At 42.1% G+C, this 25,111-nt stretch overlaps 1 protein-coding gene across 1 annotated transcript in view; it reads right to left on the bottom strand.

The window, feature by feature from the left end:
• Nucleotides 1–420: 420 nt before the first annotated feature.
• The window catches only part of LOC120986918 (netrin-1-like), a 147,593-nt gene continuing 122,902 nt past the window's right edge, over nt 421–25,111 (bottom strand). The window contains exons 6-8 of the mRNA XM_040415598.1: nt 18,990–19,046; nt 17,354–17,434; nt 421–1,115 (exon numbers count right to left, since the gene is read on the bottom strand). Of these exons, the coding sequence (XP_040271532.1) occupies nt 787–1,115; nt 17,354–17,434; nt 18,990–19,046 (467 nt within the window). The 3' untranslated portion in view covers nt 421–786. The remainder of the gene's footprint in view (nt 1,116–17,353; nt 17,435–18,989; nt 19,047–25,111) is intronic.

Here is a 25,111-nt window from a genome sequence, read left to right as displayed (position 1 = left end):
ACAGATCTTTTTCTTTATAACAAGTGACTTTTATTTTCCTCAACAGTGGTAACACAATTTTCTGAGTAGTCCATGAGATATTGCAACAGTTGTACCACAGTAGGTTCACACTCAAAGTGACTTCTGGCTTTTTGCCCATTCAACTCTGCTCTTGTAAGTCTCTGGGAACTAATGTACTTCCTGCCACAGCCTACTGTGCCTACATGTCACCTAGATTATCATTACAAGGATACCAGATATGTTTGCTTCATTTCTTGAGATACCGTATTTGTAATATATAATTACAAGGTGCCTAAGCTACTGACAGATTCTGAATAAAGGACTTACCTACAATACATGAAGTTGATGGAGGAAGAGTACTGTAGTCCAAGGAATATATAACCCACTGATTGCTAGGTATAATGTGTACTATTAATTTTATAGCACTTGCTAATTTATTAGAAGAATTATGGGTCATGGTCATGGGTAACTGTTTTTGGAAAACAGCAATATTTTAGCTTCCAAGATTCCAAAACAGAGACAGAAAGGTTTTCATATCATCACACAAAGTATAATCTGTATTTCAAACAGCATTTTTTTTCTGCAAACATAATATAATGTAAAATAATTTTCACCTTAAGACTATATGCATTAGGCTGTTGCTGAATTTACCAGTAGACAAGTATTATAATATAGAGGTAGCAATAATTGCAGTTAGCAGACCCTCATTATTGTTTCAAACTAAATGAGATGTTGTTCTGAGACAATTTATACTAATCTTCATTTGATAAAAATAAAAAAAACTAATTATCCTACTCGGCATTTTCCACGACGATCTTGCTGCTGAAATCTCCTCAGTTTATGTGCCCAAACATCACGCCATGGAAGTGCAAGGCTATTTTTATCTAAGATTAATCTTGCTGGATCCGGAGACTCCTCATCATTTCCAATAATCAAGTAAGACTTGCCCACTTGCACACGGAGGCAGTCACATGCTAAATCTTGATCTGGAACCCAAAGAGGTTGATCACCGCGGCGAATTGGCACCCTTCTCTGCCTGTATACTGTAATAACTGAGGCTGTAAACTGCCACCATTCTCCAGATTTTTCCATGGACAAGAGCTGCGCTCGTAGAACTGCAAAAGTAAAAAATAGTTTTGAAAGCAATGCACTATAGAAATACTGTAAATGAATGAAGAAAAACATTATAAATGTGTAAAATATAAGAGTGAAACTGGATCGCACATCCTCAATACTATGCTGTTATCTAATAACTGCTTCTCAGCATAATTAACATTGCTTCTCAGCACAATTTATCGTATACCTACCCCTATGTTGCATGCTGTACATGAGGCATTAGTATACAGTTTGATCAAAAAGCATAGGCCCACTCACCCCGACAAGGTTGCCTCTTTGAATCGGAACCTAGATAGAAGCATAGTATTGAGGATGTGCGATCCAGTTTCACTCTTATATTTTACAAGTTTTGTAGAATATATGCTTTTTCCCCCTCTGGTATCAGCACTTCTCCCCATTTGGCCCAGGTGCTTTTAATTAGCAGGAGTCTGCATAAGGCCTCTTGCACACGACCATTCTTTGGGTCCGCATGCGAGCCGCCGTTTTGGCGGTTCGGATGCGGACCAATTCTCTTCAATGGGGCCGCCATGCAGTGCTGCGCCAAATTTAGAGTAGGGTCCCATTTAAAGAGGCAACCTTGTCATGGTGAGTGGGCCTATTCTTTTTGATCAAATTGTATACTAATGCCTCACGTACAGCATGCAACATTGGGGTAGGTATACGGTAAATTGCGCTGAGAAGCGATGTTTATTATGCTGAGAAGCAGTTATTAGATAACAGCATAGTATTGAGGATGTGCGATCCAGTTTCACTCTTATATTTTAAACATTATAAATGGCATACTGCAAATTACACTCAAATAAAAATAAAAAAAATACCTCAATAATGTCAATATATTAATCTTATTAATCTCTCTGGTCTTATCTCTGGTTTTTATATGTTTTATATGTTCTATGCTATTTATATGTTCTATGCTATTTTGTCTGTAATTTAACTTGGTAAAGTAACAAGTTATGAAAAAATAAATAAAAAATTGCACCTAAAGTGAAAAGTCCAAAAACAAACACATTCTTGGTTCCAAGGCTAGAGGTTATATAGTTCAATTTATTCAAACAAAGGGTCATGTTGATCTAGCAGGAAACTTGATTGCTCTTCTGTCAGAGATTATACTGCTCACCTCCAGTTGATATCATAGATGTCGCCTCTTTGTTTAACTTTCCTTGAGTCAACTCAGATGGAAGTAGAAATGTGAAACATTTAAAGCTTAATTATCTACTCGTTTTTTTTTATTAAATAGTCTTGCAATTATTCACTTTATTATGACACTGTCCCAGATTAGGTCTAGTGTATATTAATCAAACTGTTACAGTATTGTTCTTTAAGCCTGTTGAATTACATACCTACTACAATCTATCTAATTTACCCTTGGATATTTAGTATTTATTTCCCTGTGTCTGAAAAGCTGTATTGTAGCTCTGCCCCAGAGTAATTTCTGGAAGGAAATGAGAATTTTGGGCTTATGAACTCATTTTTAAGACTGTATCAATATAGAGGAAATAAACTATAATTAAGTGGAGTGTTCTCTTTAATTCAATTACTTTTTAATAAAACAAGTGTAATAACTAAACACCCTAGAAATTGTTTCAAGCAGACTCATGTAACTTAACTGCTTGGAGGGCATAGCCAATTTTTACTCTTGTATTTTCTTTTTTTCTCATCTCCCAAGAGCCATAACTTATTAAAAAATTTTCAATCAGGTAGCAATATGACGGCTTAATTTTTGGGGAAAATATTTTTAATTGTGCCATTTAATTTACTATAGCTTAAATTGGAATAAAATTCTTTGTGGTTTGAAATTGGAAAAAAACAGACAAAAAAAAATCCCTGCAATTCCGCCATGGTTTTTGCAGGTTTGAGTTGATGGCATTCACAAAAAAGACATAACAATTGTATTCTGAGGGTCAGTACAATTACGGTAGTAAACATATATAGTTTTTATTATATTTTATTACTTACAAAATAAAACCTCCCAAAAATGTTTTCTTTGCAACATGACTAAAAAACAGCAATATTTTTTCTATTTAGCGTACATGATGTACTGTATATGGATGTGGTGATACCTATAATATTTATTTCTGTATCATTTTTTTATATGTAAAATTGGGAAAGGGGGTGAATAGAATTTTTATTTTTACTACTACTATGGTACTTTTTGGTCCCCTTGGGGACTTCAACATGCAATCTTCTGTTTGCTTGCCCCATAGACTTCAATATAACACTACAGTCTATGGGATTTTTATAGGCTGCATGTCAGACTGCGCCTCTGGAATAGCTATTCAGACAGATAAACACTTTGGGAGCCTTCACAAGCCCCCAGGCTGCCATAGCAACCAATTGAAACTCTGTAATTTGGCTGTGAGAGTTCCAATTCGAAGGCAGAGGGAGCCCTCTCCCTCTATCTCACCAAACAGATGCCACGGTTTTATAAATGACCGAGATTGGAGTTATCTCCAAACTCAGTCACTCCTGGCGGGTGCCTGTTGGATTTTATAGCTGGTATCCGCAGTGTATGGAGTGAGCTTAGCGCGTGAGCCCGCACTATACAACCACTTAACTTTCTATATGTACAAGTAAGTCGTGGTGGGTTAAGAGGTTAATGACCTTGGCTTGTACCTGTGACATTGAATATTTAAAATCAAGCTAAAAAAATATTTTTAGTGCAAATATGGTATTTATGGTACCACATATATTGAGTTTTCCTACGGCATGATCATGGCACTAAATAAGTAAAATGCTGCTTATTTTTGTTCTTTCTAGGGATAGTCATGAAATATAAAACTCTAGAATAAATCTGGAAAAGTATAAGTCTTTAAAGAGCACCTGTCAGCAGAATCAACCATATAAAACAAGGCATACTATCTGGTAGGGTTAATCCTTCTAAATTGTCTTGTTAAAATTGGGTGCAGTGTTCCGAAGAAAAAAAAAGATTATATTGTTTAAGCAAATCAGGGTTTCAGCACAGCGATGGTAAAGGCCAGCACTGGAAAGCTGTGGAGCTGAGGCACATTGAGGGGCTAGACCCTGTCACTCGGTGCACTTTGGTGCAATTTATGCCAAACTCTAGGTGTGCTCACATAAGTAAATATTGACCATTGTCTTTACATCAAGGCTCATAGACGTATTACTAGTAATGAGAGGCAGGGGCTATATTCGAATTCGCTATATTTCACAAATATTTTGTAGAATATTCGTCATATATTCGCAAATTCGAGATTATTTTATTGAATGCGAAAAATCGGCAATGTAAAAATCGTATAATGAGAATTAGTAACGCAAAATATAGGCGTGGGTCACTTTGGCTCCATTTTGGCTCCATTTTTCAAATTGCTAGAAGTTTCATAAGTTTCTCCTGAGACTAGAGAAAATGGTTGGCACAGCAGAACATTACAATAGCTTTATATGCAGATAGAGTAAAGTTCTCCAATATATTTGCGATTGCGCTAATCGGCAGTGATTCGAATATCTTTTCGCACTACAAGCTACTGTCTGTTGGTCCCCTGCTCATTGAAACTCCGCCTGTCTCAGGTTGGTAGCCTCCGAGATGAGTTTGGTGATGGTATCTGAGTCAGGTGGAGTGCTATACAGGGATAACTTCCACTGGACATCCCGCTGGAGCTCTGTGAGCTGAGCGCCCCCCCACCGGAGCACTCATCCTCTCTCTGGTGCGATCTCCCTCTGCTATGAGAGATGCCTTAGTCTTGCAGCTTCCACTGATTCCTCGGGACTCGAGTAAGTCCTTCAGTGTACTTCACTTAAGGCTGCTATATCGATCCTCCTCCGATGATGTCCCGGTGGTGGTCTGGATGTTCCAAGCGCAGGGAAGCATCCACTGCTTGCCACCAATTGTGACGCACTCCCTGGTATCCCGACTGGGCACCTGCTCAGTGATATGGCTTCCCAAATGGAACGTATTCCAACCGCTGTTACCTTTACTCCAAGAATCAGGCAGCACTCATTTTGAGGTAAGCAGAATGACAAGAGCCTTTATTAACACAAAGAATTTGAGTTTTATAGAAAGAAACCCACCCCTCCCGGTCAAGAAAGAACTGGTATCAACCACTTTGTAGGAGTCTGATTTGTCCCGATTAGTGATGAGCGGCAGGAGCAATATTCGAATTTGCAAAGAAAATACAGTTTGACTGATTCCGACTCTTCCAGGATGGCCAGGAAGACATTTATGCGTACCTGGAGCTGTTTGAGACGCAGTGTGACATGCAGGGAGTAGAAGAGGCTGACTGGATTAAGATCCTGATGAGTAAACTCTCTGGTCAGGCTTTGAGTGCCCTCAAATCTACTCCTGTGGAAGACAGAATAAACTACGAGCGGGTGAAGGAGAGGATCCTAGCCCACTATAATATCACCCCTGAAGCTCATCGATTAAAGTTCGAGGGCTGCTGAAGGAAGGCAAGCAGCCGTATACAAAAGTAGCACACCAGATGGCCCGAGCCGTGGATGCCTGGTTCGCGGGCTGCCACATCACCACCATGGCGGAAGCTGCCCAGCTAATCCTAATTGAGCAGCTATACGACCAGTTGCCGGTCGAAATTAGGGATTCGGTGAAGGACCGAAGACCTCTTAACATCAATGTAGCTGCAGTCCTGGAATATCAGTATATTGGTACCAGGAGACCCCCTCGACCTGAAGCTCGACCAGTCAGTAGACCATTTCAGGCGGTGATACCTTGTCCCCCAGTAACAACAAACTGTCCACCGCCCTCGTACCCTCCTCCTCGGGCAGTGCCTGCAACCCTTCTCTGATCGGATGGGAAAAGGTGCTATACATGCAATCAGACGGGACATACTCAGCAACTGCCCCTGAAATCGTCCAGAGAGCAGCAGCCCATTTAGTAGCGGAGTCCCCGGTAATGTTGGTAGGAAGATGGCATGAAGAGGAGTTTGAAGTGCTCCGCGAAGTGGACCCTGTGCAGGCAGCTGCTCTAGATAACCACCAACACCATAGGCAGCCGGTGAAAGTGAATGGATGCCCCACTCAATGGCTCAGGGACAGTGGAGCCACCATCACACTAGTACAGCCGCGGATGGTGAGATTTGACGTCCATACAGGATGGGCCATTGAAGTATGAGTAACAGGGGGAAAAATCATCCAAATTCCGACCGCCTGAGTATACCTGGACTGGCGAGCCGATAACTGTGAACTGGAGGTCAGGGTGATGAAAAATCTGCCTGCAGATGTCCTGCTTGGAAACGATCTGGGGATTTTGACTTCATCTTTCATAGCGGAGTCCTCATCCGAGGCATATCCAGTGACCACCCGGCAGCAGTCCAGACAGGCGAGCTATACATTCGATCATGGGACCCAGGTAAGCCTGGTTCTTATGACCCCTGACTCAATTTCCCCGACATTGTCCTGGGTTGCCCCAGCCCAATTCGCCCAGGAAACTCTGGCCGACCCCTCATTGACCAAGTATAGAGAGAGAGCGGGGTTGGACCCAGGGGGGTTTGGACGGGACCACTTTGAGTGGGATGGGGGCTACTGTACAGGGTTACTGAGGGCAAGAGGTCTCATCATCTACCAAAGCGATAGTTAGTGGTACCCCGCAACATCGGTCCCAGCTTCTTAGCATTGCCCAAGACATTCCCTTAGCGGGGCACCTTGGAGTTACTAAAACCCATGCCCACCTGACCCAATTATTCTTTTGGCAAAGGATCACTGAGGACGTTCGTCAATACTGTTGGACCTGCGACAGTTGTCAGCGGGTGGGCAAGAAGGATGACCATTCCAGAGCTTCCTTGTATCCTATGCCCATCATTTCTGAACTTTTTAGTCAGATTGCAGTTGACTTGGTCGGACCACTTCCCCATCCCAGTCCCTCTGGAAAGAGGTATATATATTGACGATTGTGGACTATGCCACCTGTTACCCGGAGGTGATTCCGCTGGCCAATATCCATGCAGAGATAGTGGCTAATGTCCTACTGAGGATCTTTGCTCAGTTGGGATTTCCTAGAGAGATTATCTCGGACCAAAAGACTCAATTTACCGCTGAACTGATCCAGCAGATTTAGAATGCTAAAGCAGCTGCTTCATACGTTCGTTGCCTCTCACAAAGATTAAGATAATCTCCTGCCATACCTCCTATTCGCTTACCGGGAGGTACCCCAGGAGTCCACTGAATTTTCTCCCTTTGAGTTGTTATAGGGTAGAAGGGTGAGGGGACCCCTAGACTTATTGAGAACCCACTGGGAAGGAGGAAGGGGGGTCAGGACACATTGGTGATAGCTTATGTTTTAGCATTGAGGGACAGGCTAAAGGAGCTCACTGAGATGGTCAGTGAGAATCTTCAGCACGTGCAGGGTTGGCAGAAGTGGTACGATTGGACCGCCCAGGACCGCACTCTGCTTGTTGGGCAAAAGGTTCTTGCCCTCACACCAACCAAGGCAAATAGGATGCAAGCCAATTGGGAGGGACCTTACAAGGTAGTGAAGCAGCTTTGCAACACTACCTACCATGTAGCTAAATGTTTGGATAAAAGAGTCCAGAGGACCTTTCATGTGAATATGCTCAAAGTGTACGAGGAAAGGTCAGAAGATGTAGCAGCCATTTGTGCTCCGGCCGGGGATGACTCAGAGAGTCTTCCCCTGCCGGCACTTCCAGAGCGTAGTAGTGTCAGCACCAGCATAGAGGCAGTCAAGTTAGATGATCAGCTAGGGATGAACAGCTAGGGACTGAGCAGAAGGAGCAGAGACAGGAGATGTTCTCAACCACCCCTGGATCCACTACAGTAGCAGAGCATCGAGTAGAGATGGCTCTCAGCCGGCTCTCAAGCAGGCTCCATACCGTCTACCCATTGCAGTCAGGGAAGGGATGAGGCAGGAAATTAGGGATATGCTCGATATGGGAGTCATCGAGCCGTCATAGAGCCAGTAGTGGTAGTGCCTAAACAGAATGGTACGACCAGTTTTTGTATAGATTACAGGAGACTGAATGATCGCACCACAACTGATGCTTACCCTATGCCCCTAGTGTATGAGCTGCTAGACCGCATCACTCGGGGTAACTTTTTGACTACCCTTGACCTATGTAAAGGGTACTGGCAGATTTATCTGGACGTGGATGCTGTTCCAAAGTCAGCGTTTATCACTCCTTTCGGCCTGTACCAGTTTTTGGTCATGCCGTTTGGAATGAAGAATGCTCCGGCGACATTCCAGAGGATGGTAGATCGGCTTCTTTATGGTCTCCAGGACTATGCCTGTGCATATCTGGACGACATTGCGATCTACAGTGATACCTGGGAGGAACATCTTGTTCACCTGGGTATTGTGTTAGACCGCATTAGGGCTGCAGGACTAACGTTGAAGCCAGACAAGTGCAACATAGGGATGTCTGAAGTACAGTACCTCGGGCATTGGGTGGGCTGTAGACAACCTGCTAAGGTCCAGGCAGTCGCCAACGGGCCCACTCTCCTGACAAAGACCCCGGTTTTAGCCTTCTTAGGGACTGCAGGATATTACAGACGGTTCATCCCCAACTTCAGCTCTATGGCAAAACCCTTGATTGACCTTACCCGTAAGAACCTTCCCCGGCAGGTCCTGTGGTCCCCAGAATGCAAAGCTTCCAGAAGTTAAAGGAAGCATTGATTTCTGCCCCTATTCTTGCTGCTCCTGACCCCAACAAACAATTTTGTGTTCACACAGATGCCTCTACTTTTGGGTTGGGAGCAGTGCTGATCCAGGTGGGCGCCGACGGCGGTGAGCACCCTGTAGCCTAACTCAGCTGCAAGTTACTACCCCGGGAAGTGGGGTACGCGGCTATTGAAAAGAAGTGCCTTGCGCTGGTATGGGCTCTGAAGAAACTACAGCCGAATTTGTATGGACGACCTTTTACGGTGCTCACCGACCATAGCCCACTAATTTGGCTCAACAGAGTTTCCGGAGACAATGGATGTTTGTTGTGCTGGAGTCTTGCCCTGCAGCATTATAACTTTACAGTGCAATATCAGCCAGGAAAGCAGAATGGCAATGCGGATTGGCTTTCCCGGCAAACTGATCTCTAGGACTGTGCTCCCGGACATTCCCTGGCTGACCCATGTGGCTCTAGCCAGGTATGCCGGATTATAGAACAGGGGGGAGTATTGTGACAAATCCAGGATGTGTGTTGCTAATGTTTGGGAATGCGGTTTATTGTGGGTGCGGGGGAACACATTGATTGTGTATGTCTCCTTGTTTATCCTCCCATCCGCCATCCACACCTATCTGTTAAACTAATTAGCCCATTGTTAGACTTTTTGCCATGATGCTTGCCCTGTTAACTCAAAATGTGTATTAAGACAAATCAGACTCACAAAGTGGTTGATACCAGTTCTTTCTAAACCAGGAGGAGGTGGGTTTCTTTCTATAAAACTCAAATGCTTTGTGTTAATAAAGGCTTTAGTCATTCTGCTTACTTCAAAATAAGTGCTGCCTGATTCTTGGGGTAATGATAACAGCGGTTGGAATATGTTCCATTTGGGAAGCCATATCACTGATGGAGGTGCCCAGTCGGGGTACCAGGGAGTCCGTTACAACTACAATACTTCAAGATGTCTCATATGACAGCGTACACATCTTTCTATTCAGGAAAAATTCTAACATCTTCTATATTGTCCATTTTTTATGCAGCTCTTGCCTTATAGGAATAATTAGGCCTGCGTGAAAAATGCATGTAACCTAGACTGAAAAACAGAAACACTGAATACTATCGCAGACAAGACTGATTCAACTTGTGTGCAAATCCTTCATTTTTTTCCTGAACAGATCCTAAGACAATCTATATTGCTTGTGTGAAAGAGGCCTTACATGTACAGCATGGAATTAAAGCCTGCTAGATGGCAGGAGCAGGTCAGGTCCCTGGCTATCAATTACAGCCAATTACCACGAGGAGAGGACAGAAGCGATTTATTACCATTTCTGCCTTCTTATTTGCTTGGTGCACAGCACTCAATGAGCTCTAGGAAGTGGCATTTCCTCCATTGGATCTAGAGATCATGTAATCCCTGTGTGCCTTGGGGGCAGAGCAAGGCTGTAGGGTCTTAGCAGAAACTGATCAGTTCTGTATGTTCACAATGCCCCTAGAGGAGACTATTTTCCTCTGTAACTGGGGCTCCTTTGCCCCAGTTACAATGGAAAAGTGCAAAAAAAAACTGTGTCATTGTCTTTTAATGACCTCTGGGTGGATATTATATTCCAAAAATAAATGTAAAACATAAATAAAAAATATTATAAAATGTAAATAAAAGACGCCCATACCATCCAAAATCATTACCATAGTAGTCCCATTCACGCAAAACTATATATATTATATATCAAAATGATCGACACAAAATGTAATTTAATAATTTATTTCAATGTCAGTTTGCATATTTAAAAAATAGAAGCTATATTTGAAAAAAGGGGATTTTTTTAAAATTTCCCTCAACAAAACAAAAAAAAAGAAAAGAATGTCTCTACAAAACATATTACTAAAAAACTCTAGGTGTCATATAAAAAATGTTGCAAAAATTATTTTGACAATTAAAGTGTTAAACCACCATGTGCACTAAAAAGCAGAAAAGGATCTGGCCATCCAGGAGCTTACCCCCACTCCCTGTATATACTGTACCACTGTTTTACAGGTATCAGACAGATAATCAGGCATTCTACCTAAAAGTGATAAGATTACAAAGTTGATTGTTCCTTCAATAAAGTTTTTCAGTTTCATTCTACTGCTCTCATATTGTTTGAGAATCAACCACATGTTGCTGGGCCAACATAAGACTTGATGCACTTGAGGATGTCAGTGATCCACCTTGTTTCACTCTCAAGAATCACTTGCTTGCCCAGAAAAATTCATAATGTTTAACCCCTTCAGGACACAGCATTATTTCACCTTAAGGACCAGGACATTTTTTGCAAATCTGACCAGTGTCACTTTATGTGGTGATAACTTTAAAACGCTTTTACTTAGCCAGGCCATTCTGAGATTGTTTTTTTGTCACATATTGTACTTTATGACACTGGTAATATTGAGTAAAAAAAATGCATTTTTATTTATAAAAAAATACCAAATTTACCAAAATTTTTAAAAAATTAGCAAATTTCGAACTTTCAATTTCTCTACTTCTACAATACATAGTAATAACTCCAAAAATAGTTATTAATTTACATACCCCATATGTCTACTTCATGTTTGGATCATTTTGGGAATGATATTTTATTTTTTGGGGATGTTACAAGGCTTAGAAGTTTAGAAGCAAATCTTGAAATTTTTCTGAAATTTTCAAAAACCCAATTTTTAGGGACCAGTTCAGGTCTGAAGTCACTTTGCGAGGCTTACATAATAGAAACCACCCAAAAAGGACCCCATTCTATAAACTACACCCCTCAAGGTATTCAAAACTGATTTTACAAACTTTGTTAACCCTTTAGGTGTTCCACAAGAATTAATGGGAAATAGAGATACAATTTAAAAATTTCACTTTTTTGGCAGATTTTCCATTTTAATAATTTTTTTCCAGTTACAAAGCAAGGGTTAACAGCCAAACCAAACTCAATATTTATGGTTCTGATTCTGTAATTTACATAAACACCCCATATGTGGTCGTAAACCACTGTACGAGCACACGGCAGGGCGCAGAAGGAAAGGAATGCCATACGGTTTTTGGAAGGCAGATTTTGCTGGACTGGTTTTTTTGACACCATGTCCCATTTGAAGCCACCCTGATGCACCCCTAGAGTAGAAACTCCATAAAAGTGACCCCATCTAAGAAACTACACCCCTCAAGGTATTCAAAACAGATTTTACAAACGTTGTTAACCCTTTAGGTGTTCCACAAGAGTTATTGGCAAATGGAGATGAAATTTCAGAATTAAAATTTTTGGGCAAATTTTCCATTTTAATCCATTTTTCCCAGTAACAAAGCAAGGGTTAGCAGCCAAACAAAACTCAATATTTATGGCCTTGATTCTGTAGTTTACAGAAACACCCCATATGTACTCATAAACTGCTGTACGGGCACAGGTCAGGGCGCAGAAGGAAAGGAATGCCATACGGTTTTTGGAAGGCAGATTTTGCTGGACTGTTTTTTTTTACACCATGTCCCATTTGAAGCCCCCCTGATGCACCCCTAGTTTAGAAACTCCAAAAAAGTGGTCCCATTTTAGAAACAGTATCGTTGGTACTAGTTTAGGGTACATATGATTTTTGGTTGCGCTATATTACACTTTTTGTGAGGCAAGGTAACAAGAAATAGCTGTTTTGGCACCGTTTTTATTTTTTGTTATTTACAACATTCATCTGACAGGTTAGATCATGTGATATTTTTATAGACCAGGTTTTCACGGATGCGGCGATACCTAATATGTATACTTTTTTTTTATTTATGCAAGTTTTACACAATGATTTCATTTTTGAAGCAAAACAAATCATGATTTAGTGTTTCCATAGTCTGAGAGCCATAATTTTTTCCATTTTTCGGCGATTACCTTGGGTAGGGTATGATTTTTGCGGGATGAGATGACAGTTTTATTGGCACTATTTTGAGGTGCGTGTGACTTTTTGATCGCTTGCTATTACACTTTTTGTGATGTAAGGTGACAGAAAAAATGGTTTATTTAGCACAGTTTTTATTTAGAATTTTTTACGGTGTTCATCTGAGGGGTTAGGTCATGTGAAATTTTTATAGAGCCGGTCGATACAGACGCCTAATATGTATACTTTTTTTTTATTTATGTACGTTTTACACAATAATATCATTTTTGAAACAAAAAAAATAATCATGTTTTAGTGTCTCCATATTCTGAGAGCCATAGTTTTTTCAGTTTTTGGGCGATTATCTTAGGTAGGGTCTAATTTTATGCGGGATGAGATGACGGTTTGATTGGCAGTATTTTGGGGTGCATATGACTTTTTGATCGCTTGCTATTACACTTTTTGTGATGTAAGGTGACAAAAATGGTTTATTTAGCACAGTTTTTATTTTTTTACGGTGTTCTTCTAAGGGGTTATGTCATGTGATATTTTTATAGAGCCGGTTGATATGGACGCGGTGATACCTAATATGTATACTTTTTTTTTATTTATGTAAGTTTTACACAATAACAGCTTTTTTAAAACAAAATGATGTTTTAGTGTCTCCATATTCGGAGCCATAGTTTTTTTATTTTTGGGGCGATTGTCTCAGGTAGGGGCTCATTTTTTGCGAGATGACATGACGGTTAGATTGGTACTATTTTGGTTGGAAAACGCCTTTTTGATCGCTTGCTGTTGTACTTTTTGTGATGTCAAGGTGACAATTTTTTTTTTATTTAGCACAGTTTTTATTTTTTATTTTTTACGGTGTTCATCTGAGGGGTTAGATCATGTGATATGTTTATAGAGTCGGTCGATACGGAGGCAGCGATACCTAATATGTATACTTTCCCCCCCCCCCCCTTTTTTTTACCAATTTTTTTTTTTACTTTATTTGGGGAAAATTAAATTTTTGTTTATTTTTACTTCAAACTTTAAATTTTTTGGGGGGAAAACTTTATTTTTCCAACTTTTTTTTTTCATTTTATTTTTTGTCCCACTTTGGGACTTGAACTTTTGGGGGTCTAATCCTTTACAATGCATTCCAATACATTGGCTGTATGAGTAATACTGTGTGTATTACTCATACAGCTTTCGGCCTGTGAGATCCAGGGGGCTGGATCTCACAGGCTCGTCACCGGAAGGCAGCGCAATGCCTTCCTCAGGCTTTTCTCTGCCTTCCATGCTATCGGGTCCCCCCTACAGCCGCATGGGGACTTGATGGCACCTCCGCCAGCAGCCGAAAACCGCAGGTAAAGCCGCAAACCGCAGGTCTGAATTGACCTGCGGTTTGCGGCGATCGCTGACACGTGGGGTCACGGGACCCCCCCGTGCATTTAGCTAAGGTGCCTGCTTAATGATTTAAGCAGGTACCGGGTTCCGAACACCACCCGCCGGGCGGCGGTAATTAGAAATACACAGGACGTACCCGTACGCCCTGTGTCCTTAAGTACCAGGACATCAGGGCGTACCGGTACGCCCTGTGTCCAGAAGAGGTTAATACTGAAATTCTGACCCAAGCTGAGCTCTTGGAATGTTGTTGGTCTTATGACCTCTTGCATGAATCCACAATGTAATTTTGTTATGGAGTCACACCTAGACACAACCACTGATGCCACAAGACTTTTCCTTCTGTAGATATTAGTTCTCACTATAGTTGGATGGATTTCTACATTGAAATTGGCTCTTTAAATTTCCTCTGCCACTGGTTAGCAGTCTAACATGCAGTGTGATGCTGAATTCATGTTGGTTTCATTCAGTTTATTTTTTTTCTCTTAAACAAACAGCATATTTGAAGGGTTTGTAAGATTGTTCTCATATATACATACACTTTGGGTGGTTGCACACACTTAACCTGTGACCTCATCCCTTTAATTTGAGTAGTTACTCTGTAGCTCATCATTTGTTTGAAGATTGTTTAGTTTTATTGGTCATGACATAAAGACGATTAATCAAGGAAAACTCTTTTTATTCCCCTGTCTTTTTCTCACCTCTGTCTGAGCCTTGTAGGCCCCTTACCCTTTTCATTAAATGGTGCTTGCCCTGAAGCATACTGAGCATTAATACATTACAAGCCACCCAATAGTTTGTGTAACCTCTCTGTGAAAAGGGGTGCAGCAATGTAACTATTCATTAGACATTCCGAAGAATGAACCTGCATAAAGTAAATGAATTTTGCTTTAAGGAACAATTTTAGTGTATTTTTTATGCAAGCTTGTACACAGTTAAATGTATAGTCTTTCCAAGGTTGGTTCTGTTTTCATTCCACTTTTTTCCGTCTTTGCCCTTAATTCTTTATAATATTCAAGAGAAAATCGGCTTAACTTGATAAATCCCTTTGTATTGTTGAAAACATTCTTCTTACGCAGCAGGGCTTGGACTTGATCGCTCTCTCTTCTCTCCCTTACACGTTCTGCTTTTTAGTGCACACTTCCCTTCTCACCCTAGAATCCTTATTTTCTCAAAAGCCATGGCTTTAACTAATCCTATGAAATGATGATACTTCACTCATTTTATCCTGGCTGTGCCTGTGGGATCAAGAGGACCTACTGGGAGGACACTGACCCAAAGCAGGCAAAGAGCACCATGAAAGCACAGCAATGCTGCTGTTAATTCCCACTAATTAATCTATTTGCATCTAAAAAGTCCTAGAAACTGAAGGTCTATCGCATTCCATTTAGTGAATATGGAAAAGAGAAAAGCCTAAATACAATGACAAACTTTAACAATATTAGTCAGTAAGTTTGCTTTCTTAAAAATGTCTAGTTTAATTTGTAGTTTATTTGGGGATTTAAATTGTGTCCATAGATATGTTTAGTACATTTTGTCCTTTTATTCTGTAACTATAGATGACATCATATCATTAGCACTTTAGCTCATATTTTGAGGGTTTGGTATCTAAAGCAATTTTCACTACAATGCATATCACAACTAGTTTTGTAATCTTTACACTGTAGTAAAGAGAGACTTATTTATTGATATCAACTGGCCTGGTTACTGATTCCTCCATCATCTGAGGCCACTTCATCCACTATCCTGCCTTGCACCCTGTCAAAACATTTAACATCAAGGACACCCAATCACCAGCAGATAGGAGTCCCAAGACCAGGATATGCCCCCGAGGGAAGAAAGAGTGCGCCCACCAATCACTATACGGTCCCAGCGAGAGCCACCGTGGGTGTAGGGTTTGAGGGAAATTGCCACTGTGAGTACTACTACCACCCTCAAGGCCAAATCTACCACTCTCATCCTTCGTTTCCTTCTCCCCAACAATCTGCGACAGCTAAAATATTTATTGAATCAGTAAATTCCACAGAATTATGATTTGAGTGCATAATGTCATACTTAAACTGTTTACCAGTTTTGAAATATAAATGGCAGTGCATAGAGGTACTGAAAATAAGATAATAGTGCTATAAACTACTGCAATGAAAAACTAAAGTGTCAGAAAGTGTGCATATATAATACTACAAAAAAGTGGAAATATCAGTACCCTGCAGTGCCAGATATGCTGTATACATGGAAAATACAGCTATAAATTGTACAAATGATGTTGCCACACTATACAGGTACATATAAAAGATCCAGCCATATACTTTTCACACACAAACAGGGTTGCATGCAACATTTTGCGAATGGAAGTGGGGTGTTTCATGGACATGGATGTGTGGGAGCTTATGTATGTACAGATATATTTCACAGGTACACACCACGAGATGCTTTTAGTGCTCTCATATTACTGCACAGAAATAATACTAATATACAATACAAATAAACAATGCTGCCGTTTCATACATATAGTGTCACACTACTATGCTCATAAATAGCACAGCATACTAATACACGATAATAGCACCATTAGACATTATTAGTACTGATATCTATGCACAAAAATAGTATTGCTAATGCTACTCATAAATAGAACATTTAAACCATAGAAATAAATAGTACTATTAGATAACAATGCACATACTATATATAATGTATACTTTACACAATTAGACACAATAACATACACACGTACAGGCATTACACACATATGTACAGTATATAGTGAAACGTCTCTAAGAAATCACCTTTTTTGAACACCACCCTATTTTCATGACCAGACTTTCTTAGAAAAATTTTCTTTTATGGACTACTATATATGGCAGATTACATACTCTCTATGCAATACTGACACAAGGTGCTATGATCTCCTACAGGATACCACACTGGTCATGAATATTCTGCATTTCAGAAAGCAAATTTGGTGTTTGAAGAGTTGTAAGGAATTAAAAAGCATAACAGCTCAGTGATGGATTCATCCAAACTAACTTCTCCAAAACAGAACAACATACAGAACATTGTATGGCAGCTCCTTCTATCTTAAAGGGGTTATCCAGGAATTAAGAAAATGAAAATACTTAAATATTACTTTATTATAAATATATTCCCAAATATCTTTCATTAGTTATAATGCCATGCTTTGTCTGTGGAACAATCATCAGAAGAAATAAAATGGCCTCCGTCCTATTAGTACACACAAAACCTGTCCTAATCACACAGGAGGATAAGTTACCTCACAACACTGAGCTAAAGAGCTGCCTTTAAGAAAAGGTTACACATATACATAAAGTGTGAATTATGAAGGTAGACCATAAATGCTTAAGTCAAGAAGCAAATGTGCATTCTTAAAAATAATTCATACATACCATAGTCCTTTTTGCAGTATTTGCGAAGGTTCATGTGGACACGACTATGGGATGGCTTACAATATGATTGACAATGATTCCCTAAGTACCATATAAAAAGAAAAAAAGATTTAAAGAGGATCTGCCATCAGATTTCACATTATAAACTGCATCAGTTATAAAATAGCCTGGTGAGGCTGGTGTACTTACATTAAAAATGCATGTCAGAATGGCTATTTTGAAAGTTTTCCCATCTGATATTAAAGTTGTCCAATTTTGGCATTTCTACAGCGAGACGGGACTACGCACCAACCCCAGGTGGCCGGCCTTTCAAAAACTTATGAGCAGACTGGTCCTCCTCTGTTTCTGTAACTCCCATTGTAGTGACCTAAATGAACAGCGCAACACAGAAAGCTATGCTGTTTCTATAACTCCAATTCACTGCAATGGGAGTTATGGAAACAGCAGAGCTCCATAAACCTGGCCACCTGGGTTTGGCACTAAGTCCCATCTCGTCATTTCCACAGTGAGATAGGACAACCTCCATTATGTAGTCAGGGGCATATACATTTATAGTATTGCTTCATTCATCTTTTTTTTTTCTTTCTATTTACACCCCATTTACAAAAAATGTATACATCTTCCATATTGCTACATTCATAATGACTATATTTAATAAAACTAAAGGGGTTGGCCACTTTCTGGCTACTTTCTGGTTCACTGTCACACTGTGTTGCAATTTAGGCTGGCTGCCTGTACTTACGTACTGGGTGCAGTTGACTATTCCCATGTATACTGGTTGTTTGTGTGGTGTCTCCTGTGACCTGTATGCTCCGTGTTTGTTAGTGTTTATGTTTCCCTGATCTATGTGTGCTTCTATACCAGGTGGTCAGGTGCTCGCGTTAACCAGCTATTTTGTCTGATCAGCTCTGTCTGTCCTGGACATGCAGGACTTTTGTCTCCCCTTCAAAAATCTTCCTCTGAGCGGAAACCTAATGGATCCCATTATAGTCTATGGGGTTCATAGGCAACATACGGCTCAGTTATGTGCAGATTCCATCCTGTTCACTCTTCTGTTTCCATAACTGACCAGAAGAATGGAAAAGCTGAACGCTGATGTGAACTCAGCTTTACTAATATAGCCTCTGTTAGTATTCTGTGCCGTTTGCTATATTTCATAAGCCATGTCCCCTTGTTAGGCAAGTCTTCTCTGTTGTCCGCATAGAGGTCTTGTCCATAAGATGGCTGCTGATGGAGGGTCATGTTACCAGTCACATCACTCAGCCTCCTCCATTCTAACACACTACACATGCATTAAAATCCCAGCAGTGAAGTCCAGATGACATTAGCAGCATATTTGAATAGAGGAGCCATCACTTGAAGGTGATTTACCTGTTCACATGACCCTTCATCAACAGCCATTTTATGGATATGATCGCTGTGTGAACAGCACAAATGAATTGGCAACCAAAGGGGGCATATTTTATGAAATATTGAAAATGGCACAGAATTTCAACAAAGGCTATATATTAATAAGTGCCATATAATCATCTTACAAACACATTGCTTAGCAGTAACCAGAAAGTGGACACCCCATTAAAGTTTTTAAAAATCCCTCATTCCACAATTTTATGATTATTTAATTTTTCTGAACTACCTGCTTTCCATTCCAGAGGATAAGCTACGGTTGTAGTCAGTTCTTCTTGAACCTCTCCTAAAATGATTTAAAAAAAAAGTGATATTATGTATTACATGATCCTCTAAGAATAAATATATTATTTAAATGCAAACAATCTGTGGCTACATCACATCATTAAATACAGTGGATGGTATAGCTTGAAGAACTTAATTAAAATCACCCAGATCAAATTTTTGGATCTGTTTGATGAGACCATTTCAAACCATTTGGACACAGACAGCAGAGGGTTCTCATACAAGAACCGTATATAAGCCCCTTGCTGTACAATAGCACAGTAATGAGCAAAGTAAGCTTAGATGCAATCTGGTAGACATAATTAAGATTCTCCTACTGGGTCCATGTGCAACAGCACAGGTTGTACACATCCATGCAACTGTTTACATATGGTACATCTGCATCCATATAAGAAACAAAGTCATCCAATACCCATACACCAATAAGCCATGACATTAAAACCACCTGCTAACATTGTGTAGGCTCTCCTTGTGCTGCCAAATCGACTTATTAAGGCATGTACTTCACATGAAACCTGAAGCTATTCTGAGGTTTCTGGCACAAGATGTGAGCAGCAGATTCTTTATGTTCTGTAAGTTGCCAGGTGGGTCTTAATGAATTGCAGTTGTTTTTTACTGAGCATCCTAATCACATTTTTTTCCTAAAATGGCTGCTGCATGTGTGAGGACATGTAGAAAGGAACTCTGGGAAGGCGGGATGATCCATAATGCAATGCATGCAGCCAATAAGCAGACAGCCCTGTGATGTCACAGCCCTATAAATAGCGACAGCCATCTTAGATTCTGCCATTTAGCAGTGTACTTAGTGCAGGGAGAGATGTCAGCAGGCGCTAGGGACAGTGTTAGAAAAAACTTAATTGTGCTAAAAAAACTATTTACAAGTGCAGGGAAAGATTAATAAAGGTGTAGGGAAAGGATAGAGAGGAATCATTCCACAGCATTTATGTTGAACAGGGTTCAGTAGGGGAGGTTACAGCCTGGGTAATAGGAACAATCCTTTTACACCTTGCTGCAATGACTGGGGATACAAATTGCCATTATACAGCTCTGTACTTCCAGCAAACTGTTCTTATTAGGGTGCAAGTGTTGTTTGAAACAGGCATTAACAGGGTTTATTACAAGGAAATATTTCTACATCTTATTTGCCCTTCTGAGGTGCACTTATATGTTCTAAAGCATTTTTGGCTTGTATTAGTGGGAAAAAAGGGCTTATTAGCCGTTGAGTGGCGAAGTGCTAAAATTACAGACCTTTTTGTCGTGTATTAGTGGCAAAAGTTAAATATATTTGCCATTCAGCTGTGCAGTTACATGTTCTAAAGCACTTTTTGTTGTGTATTAGTTTAAAAAGAAAATATATATTTGCGGTCAGTGGTGCAGTTATATGTTCTAAAGTAGTGTTGAGCGAGCATGCTTGGCCGAACACCAGTTCGGCTCGAGCATCGCGATGCTCAGCACATCGCTGTGTTCGGCCGAATAGCGCGTGTGCTCGAGCGCGATGCTCGAGTCTCCTCCCCGCACATTAGTTGGCTGCTACACAGCCAATAAATGTGCAGGTGAGTACTGCCACTCACTGTAATGCGTAGCCATGTTGGTTACTGGCATTTCAGTGATTGGCTGGCCGGAACGCGTCAGAGAGCTGTGCTGTAGAAGGGACAGATAGTGTAGGGAATTGAATTGAATTTTTTTGTTAGGCAAGGTTGGTGTTAGAGAACCAAAAGTCCTTTTAAGGACTATTGTTGTATCTGGCAGCAATAAATATTATTAGCGCAACCTGTGGTAAATTGAATGCAATTGTTAGAGACCCAAAAGTCCTTTTAAGGACTATTGTATCTGGCAGCAATATATATTTTTAGCGCAACCTGAGCTAAATAGCTTGCAATTGTTTGGCCGCTGCAGACAGCAACATTATCTGCGCTACATCTCCTGTGTAACGTGTGTGCAGCCTAAAAATATCTGTCATCCAGTTTACCTTTTCCGTAGACGCTGCGGACAGCGACATTATTTGCGCTACATCTCATGTTTAACGTGTGCGCATACTAAAAATATCTGTGACATCCAGTGTACTTTTTCTGTAGACACTGCAGACAGCGACATTATCTGCGATACATCTCCTGTTTAACGTGTGCGCATACTAAAAATATATGTGACATCCAGTCTACTTTTTCCGTAGACGCTGCGGACAGTGAAATTATCTACGCTACATCACCTGTATAATGTTTTAGCATCCCAAATATCTGTGACATTGACTGTAATTTTTTCTTAGCCGCTGTTGACAGCAGCGTCATTACCTGTGGTACCTCTCCTGTATAACGTTTCTGCATCCCAAATATCAGTGACATTGACTGTAATTTATTTGCGCATACACTTTATACCTAGCTTCATGTCCCAGTTTGCAGGGCAGCCCAGGACACCACTCTCGAAGTCAAACCAGTGTGAGCAGGTGGTCAGTTGGATTGCAGCAGATAATGCTTCCAGTCCGTTAAGCACCACCCTGTCTTCCACAAAGTTCAGTCTCAGTAGCCAAGAGTCTGGTCAACAGAATCCTCGCCCTGGTCCTCCTACCTCCCACCATGGAGAGTCTTTGCCAACAAGTGATCCCACACTCGGATATTTCAAGGAGCTCTTTTCAGCGCCATTCCTTAATTTGGGCCTATCGCCAAGCCCTCTTGAAGAGGGACATGAGGAGATCTTGTGCCCTGATACCCAAACTCTTGAGCAACCACAGTCAGAAGAAGATGGCGGTGGGGAACGGCAATTAGTGTTTCACAAGGTGGATGATGATGATAAGACACAGTTGCCAATAAGTCAACTGCAATTAGTGTGTCAAGACGTTGATGATGAAGACGAGACACATTTGTCAATAAGTGAGATTGTTGTTAGGTCAACAAGTCAGAAGGATGACTAGAGTGAGGAAGTGGAAGAGGAGGTGGTGGACGATGAAATCACTGACCCAACCTGGGAAGGTGGCAAGCCGAGCGAGAACAGCAGTACAAAGGGGGAGTGATTCGTAACATCGCAAAAGGCTGGAAGAGGCAGTAGGGTGGCAAAAGGGAGAAGGCGGGCCACACCTAACAGGCCCACAACTGTTCCCCGGAGCACCCCTTGCGGAAATCTCCCTTGCCAAGGGGTAGATGTTCCACAGTTTGGTGCTTTTTTGAGGAAAGTGCGTACTATAAAAGAATTGTTATTTGCAACCTGTGCCATACCAAAATGAGCAGGGGCGTGAACACTAGCAACCTCATCACCACCAGCATGATCCGCCACATGGCATCAAAGTACCCTAATAGGTGGGCCGAACGCCTGGGTCCACAATCAGTGTCTGTGGGTCACACCATTGCCTCTTCTTCCCCTGTGTTATGTGCTGGACAATCCGCTGTCCAAGATGCAGGCCCGGATGCCTCCCGCCCTGCACCTGGACTTTCGCAAGCAGCTAGCACATCCACTTCTGTGTCCCAGCGCAGCGTACAGATGTCCATACCCCAGGCCTTTAAACGAAAGCGCAAATACCCAGCCACCCACCCACAGGCCATAAAACTCAATGTGCACCTTTCCAAATTACTGGCTCTGGAAATGTTGCCATTTAGGCACTGAGGTTTTCCACAGCCTGATGGTGGTGGCCGTCCCTCGTTACTCAGTCCCCAGCCTCTACTGTTTTGCCCAATGTGCCGTCCCCGCCTTACACCAGCATGTGTCCCATAACATCACCCGTGCCCTGACAAACGCAGTTATTGGGAAGGTCCAATTGACGACTGACACATGGACAAGTGCTTGTGGCCAGGGACGCTACATTTCCCTGACGGCACACTGGGTGAACATTGTGGAGACCGGGAGCGAGTCATACCCTGGGATGGCACAGGTGCTACCGATGTCAAGGATTGCGGGCCCTACTTCCACAAGAATTTACACCACCACCTACATTAGTGGGTGCAACCCCCCCCCCCCCATTCTCCTCCTCCTCCTCCACTTCCACCTCTGAATTGTCATCTTGCAGCACCAGTCATCAATCAATCAGTAGCTGGAAGCAGTGTAGCACTGCAGTGGGGAAGCGACAACAGGCCGTGCAGAAACTTATTTACTTAGGTGACTAACAGCACACCGCCGCAGACCTCTGGCAGGGTATAAGGGACCAGACTGAGCTGTGGCTCTCACCACTCAATCTACAACCAGACATGGTTGTGTCTGATAATGGCTGTAACTTGGTGGCAGCTTTGGAGCTCATACACATACCGTGCCTAGCCCACGTGTTAAACTTAGTGGTTCAGAGGTTTCTCAAAACCTACCCCAATTTGCCTGAACTATTGGTGAAGATGCGCCGCGTGTGTGCCCATTTCCAAAAGTCATCTACAGCTGCCGCCAGTCTGGCAGCGCTGCAGCAGCGCTTGTAATTGCCAGCTCACCGACTGTTGCACCACATGAGCACGCGCTGGAATTCCACGTTCCACATGTTGGCCAGGCTTTGTAAGCAGCAGAGGGCAGTAGTGGAATACCAGCTGCAACATGGTTGTCGCCTTTCCAGTCAGCTTCGGCTCTTCACAAGCGATGAGTGTGCATGGATGTCTGACCTCTGTGAGGTTTTACGCAACTTTGAAGAATCAATACATATGGTGAGCGGCGATGCCGCTATTAACTGCGTAACCATCCCACTTCCGTGTCTACTGAAACGCTCGCTGCTCATAATGAAGGCGGACGCTTTGTATGTGGAAGAGGTGGAAATGGGGGAAGACAGTACACAGGGTGATAGCCAGACCGCCCTCATTTCGTCTTCTCAGCGCAAATTGGATGATGAGGAGGAGCAGGAGACATTTGACTCCCCTAAAGAGGGTAGTACCCATAGCAGGTTTATTCCATCTGTTCAGTGTGGATGTGCAGAAGAGGAGGAAGAGGATGAGGAGATTTAGAGTCATCCTCCTGATGAGGACAGCAAAGTCTTGTCTGTTGGTGCCAACACCGATTACTGGTTGTTCACCCTTCTTGACCCCCTCTAAAAACAGAACTTCTCATCTCTCATTCTTGTGGTGGAGAGGACTAGCAAAATGGTGCAATACCAGAAGGTCCTTGTGGAAAAATTGCTCCAAAAATTTCCAGCTGACAATACTGGCGGCAGAGTACGTAGTTCCTTGGGCAACCGAGCAAAGGAGACGAGGGGAACACACAGCAGTTCCAACAGAGGCAGGGCAACAGTCTCCAAGGCCTGGGACAGTTTCATGACACCCCGCCAGCACCCTTACCCTGATGTGCGGCCTACTGTCACAAGGAGGGAAACATTTTGGAAGATAGTAAAGGAGAACGTAGCAGACCATGTCAGCGTCCTCAATGACCCCTCTGTGCCTCTGTTTTAGAGGGTCAGCTCAGCAGCAGGCCCTCAACCATAATTTTTTTGATGGTCAGCTCAGCAGCAGGCCCTCGCTCATAATTTTTTACATGGTCAGATCAGCAGCAGGCCGTCAACCCTAATGTTTTAGAGAGTCAGCTCACCAGCAGACCCTCAACCATAATTTTTTTGATGGTCAGCTCAGCAGCAGGCCCTCACCCCTAATGTTTTAGATGGTCAACTCAGCAGCAGGCCCTCGCCTATAATGATTTAGATGGTCAGATCAGCAGCAGGTACTCACCCCAAATTAGTGGTAAAAAAATTTGACCCTATTTGCCGTTCAGCAGTGCAGTTATATATTCTAAAGCCCTTTTTGGTGTGTATTAGTGGCACAAAAAAGTGGCCTAAATGTTTCTAGCAGAGGCAGAGGTTGCAGCAGAGTAAGGGGGTGTGGCAGCAGGGGTCACAGCGAGAGGCCTGAGCTCCTGGTGTCATCTAGCGGTCGTATCTTGACCAGCAACCCAGCGGTTCTTGAATGGTTGACTCGGTCATCCACTTCGTCCCAAGTGACATTAGACACCCACAATCAAGTGTCGGTAGGTTCCTCTGACGCAACGCTTAGTTGGCATAGCCCAGGAGCAAGCCCTGTGCCCCCAGATGTCCTGAACCTCAAATAGAGATGAGGAGAGAGGCGTGGGAGCTGGTGTAGCAATCGGTCAGGCTCCTGACCCAGAGATGGTTAAGGAGGACATCAG

This window comes from Bufo bufo, chromosome 1 (assembly GCF_905171765.1).
Source record: "Bufo bufo chromosome 1, aBufBuf1.1, whole genome shotgun sequence".
NCBI classification, from domain to species: domain Eukaryota; kingdom Metazoa; phylum Chordata; class Amphibia; order Anura; family Bufonidae; genus Bufo; species Bufo bufo.
Note: the sequence above shows the minus strand (reverse complement) of the source record. Positions and strands in the feature narration are given on the sequence as shown.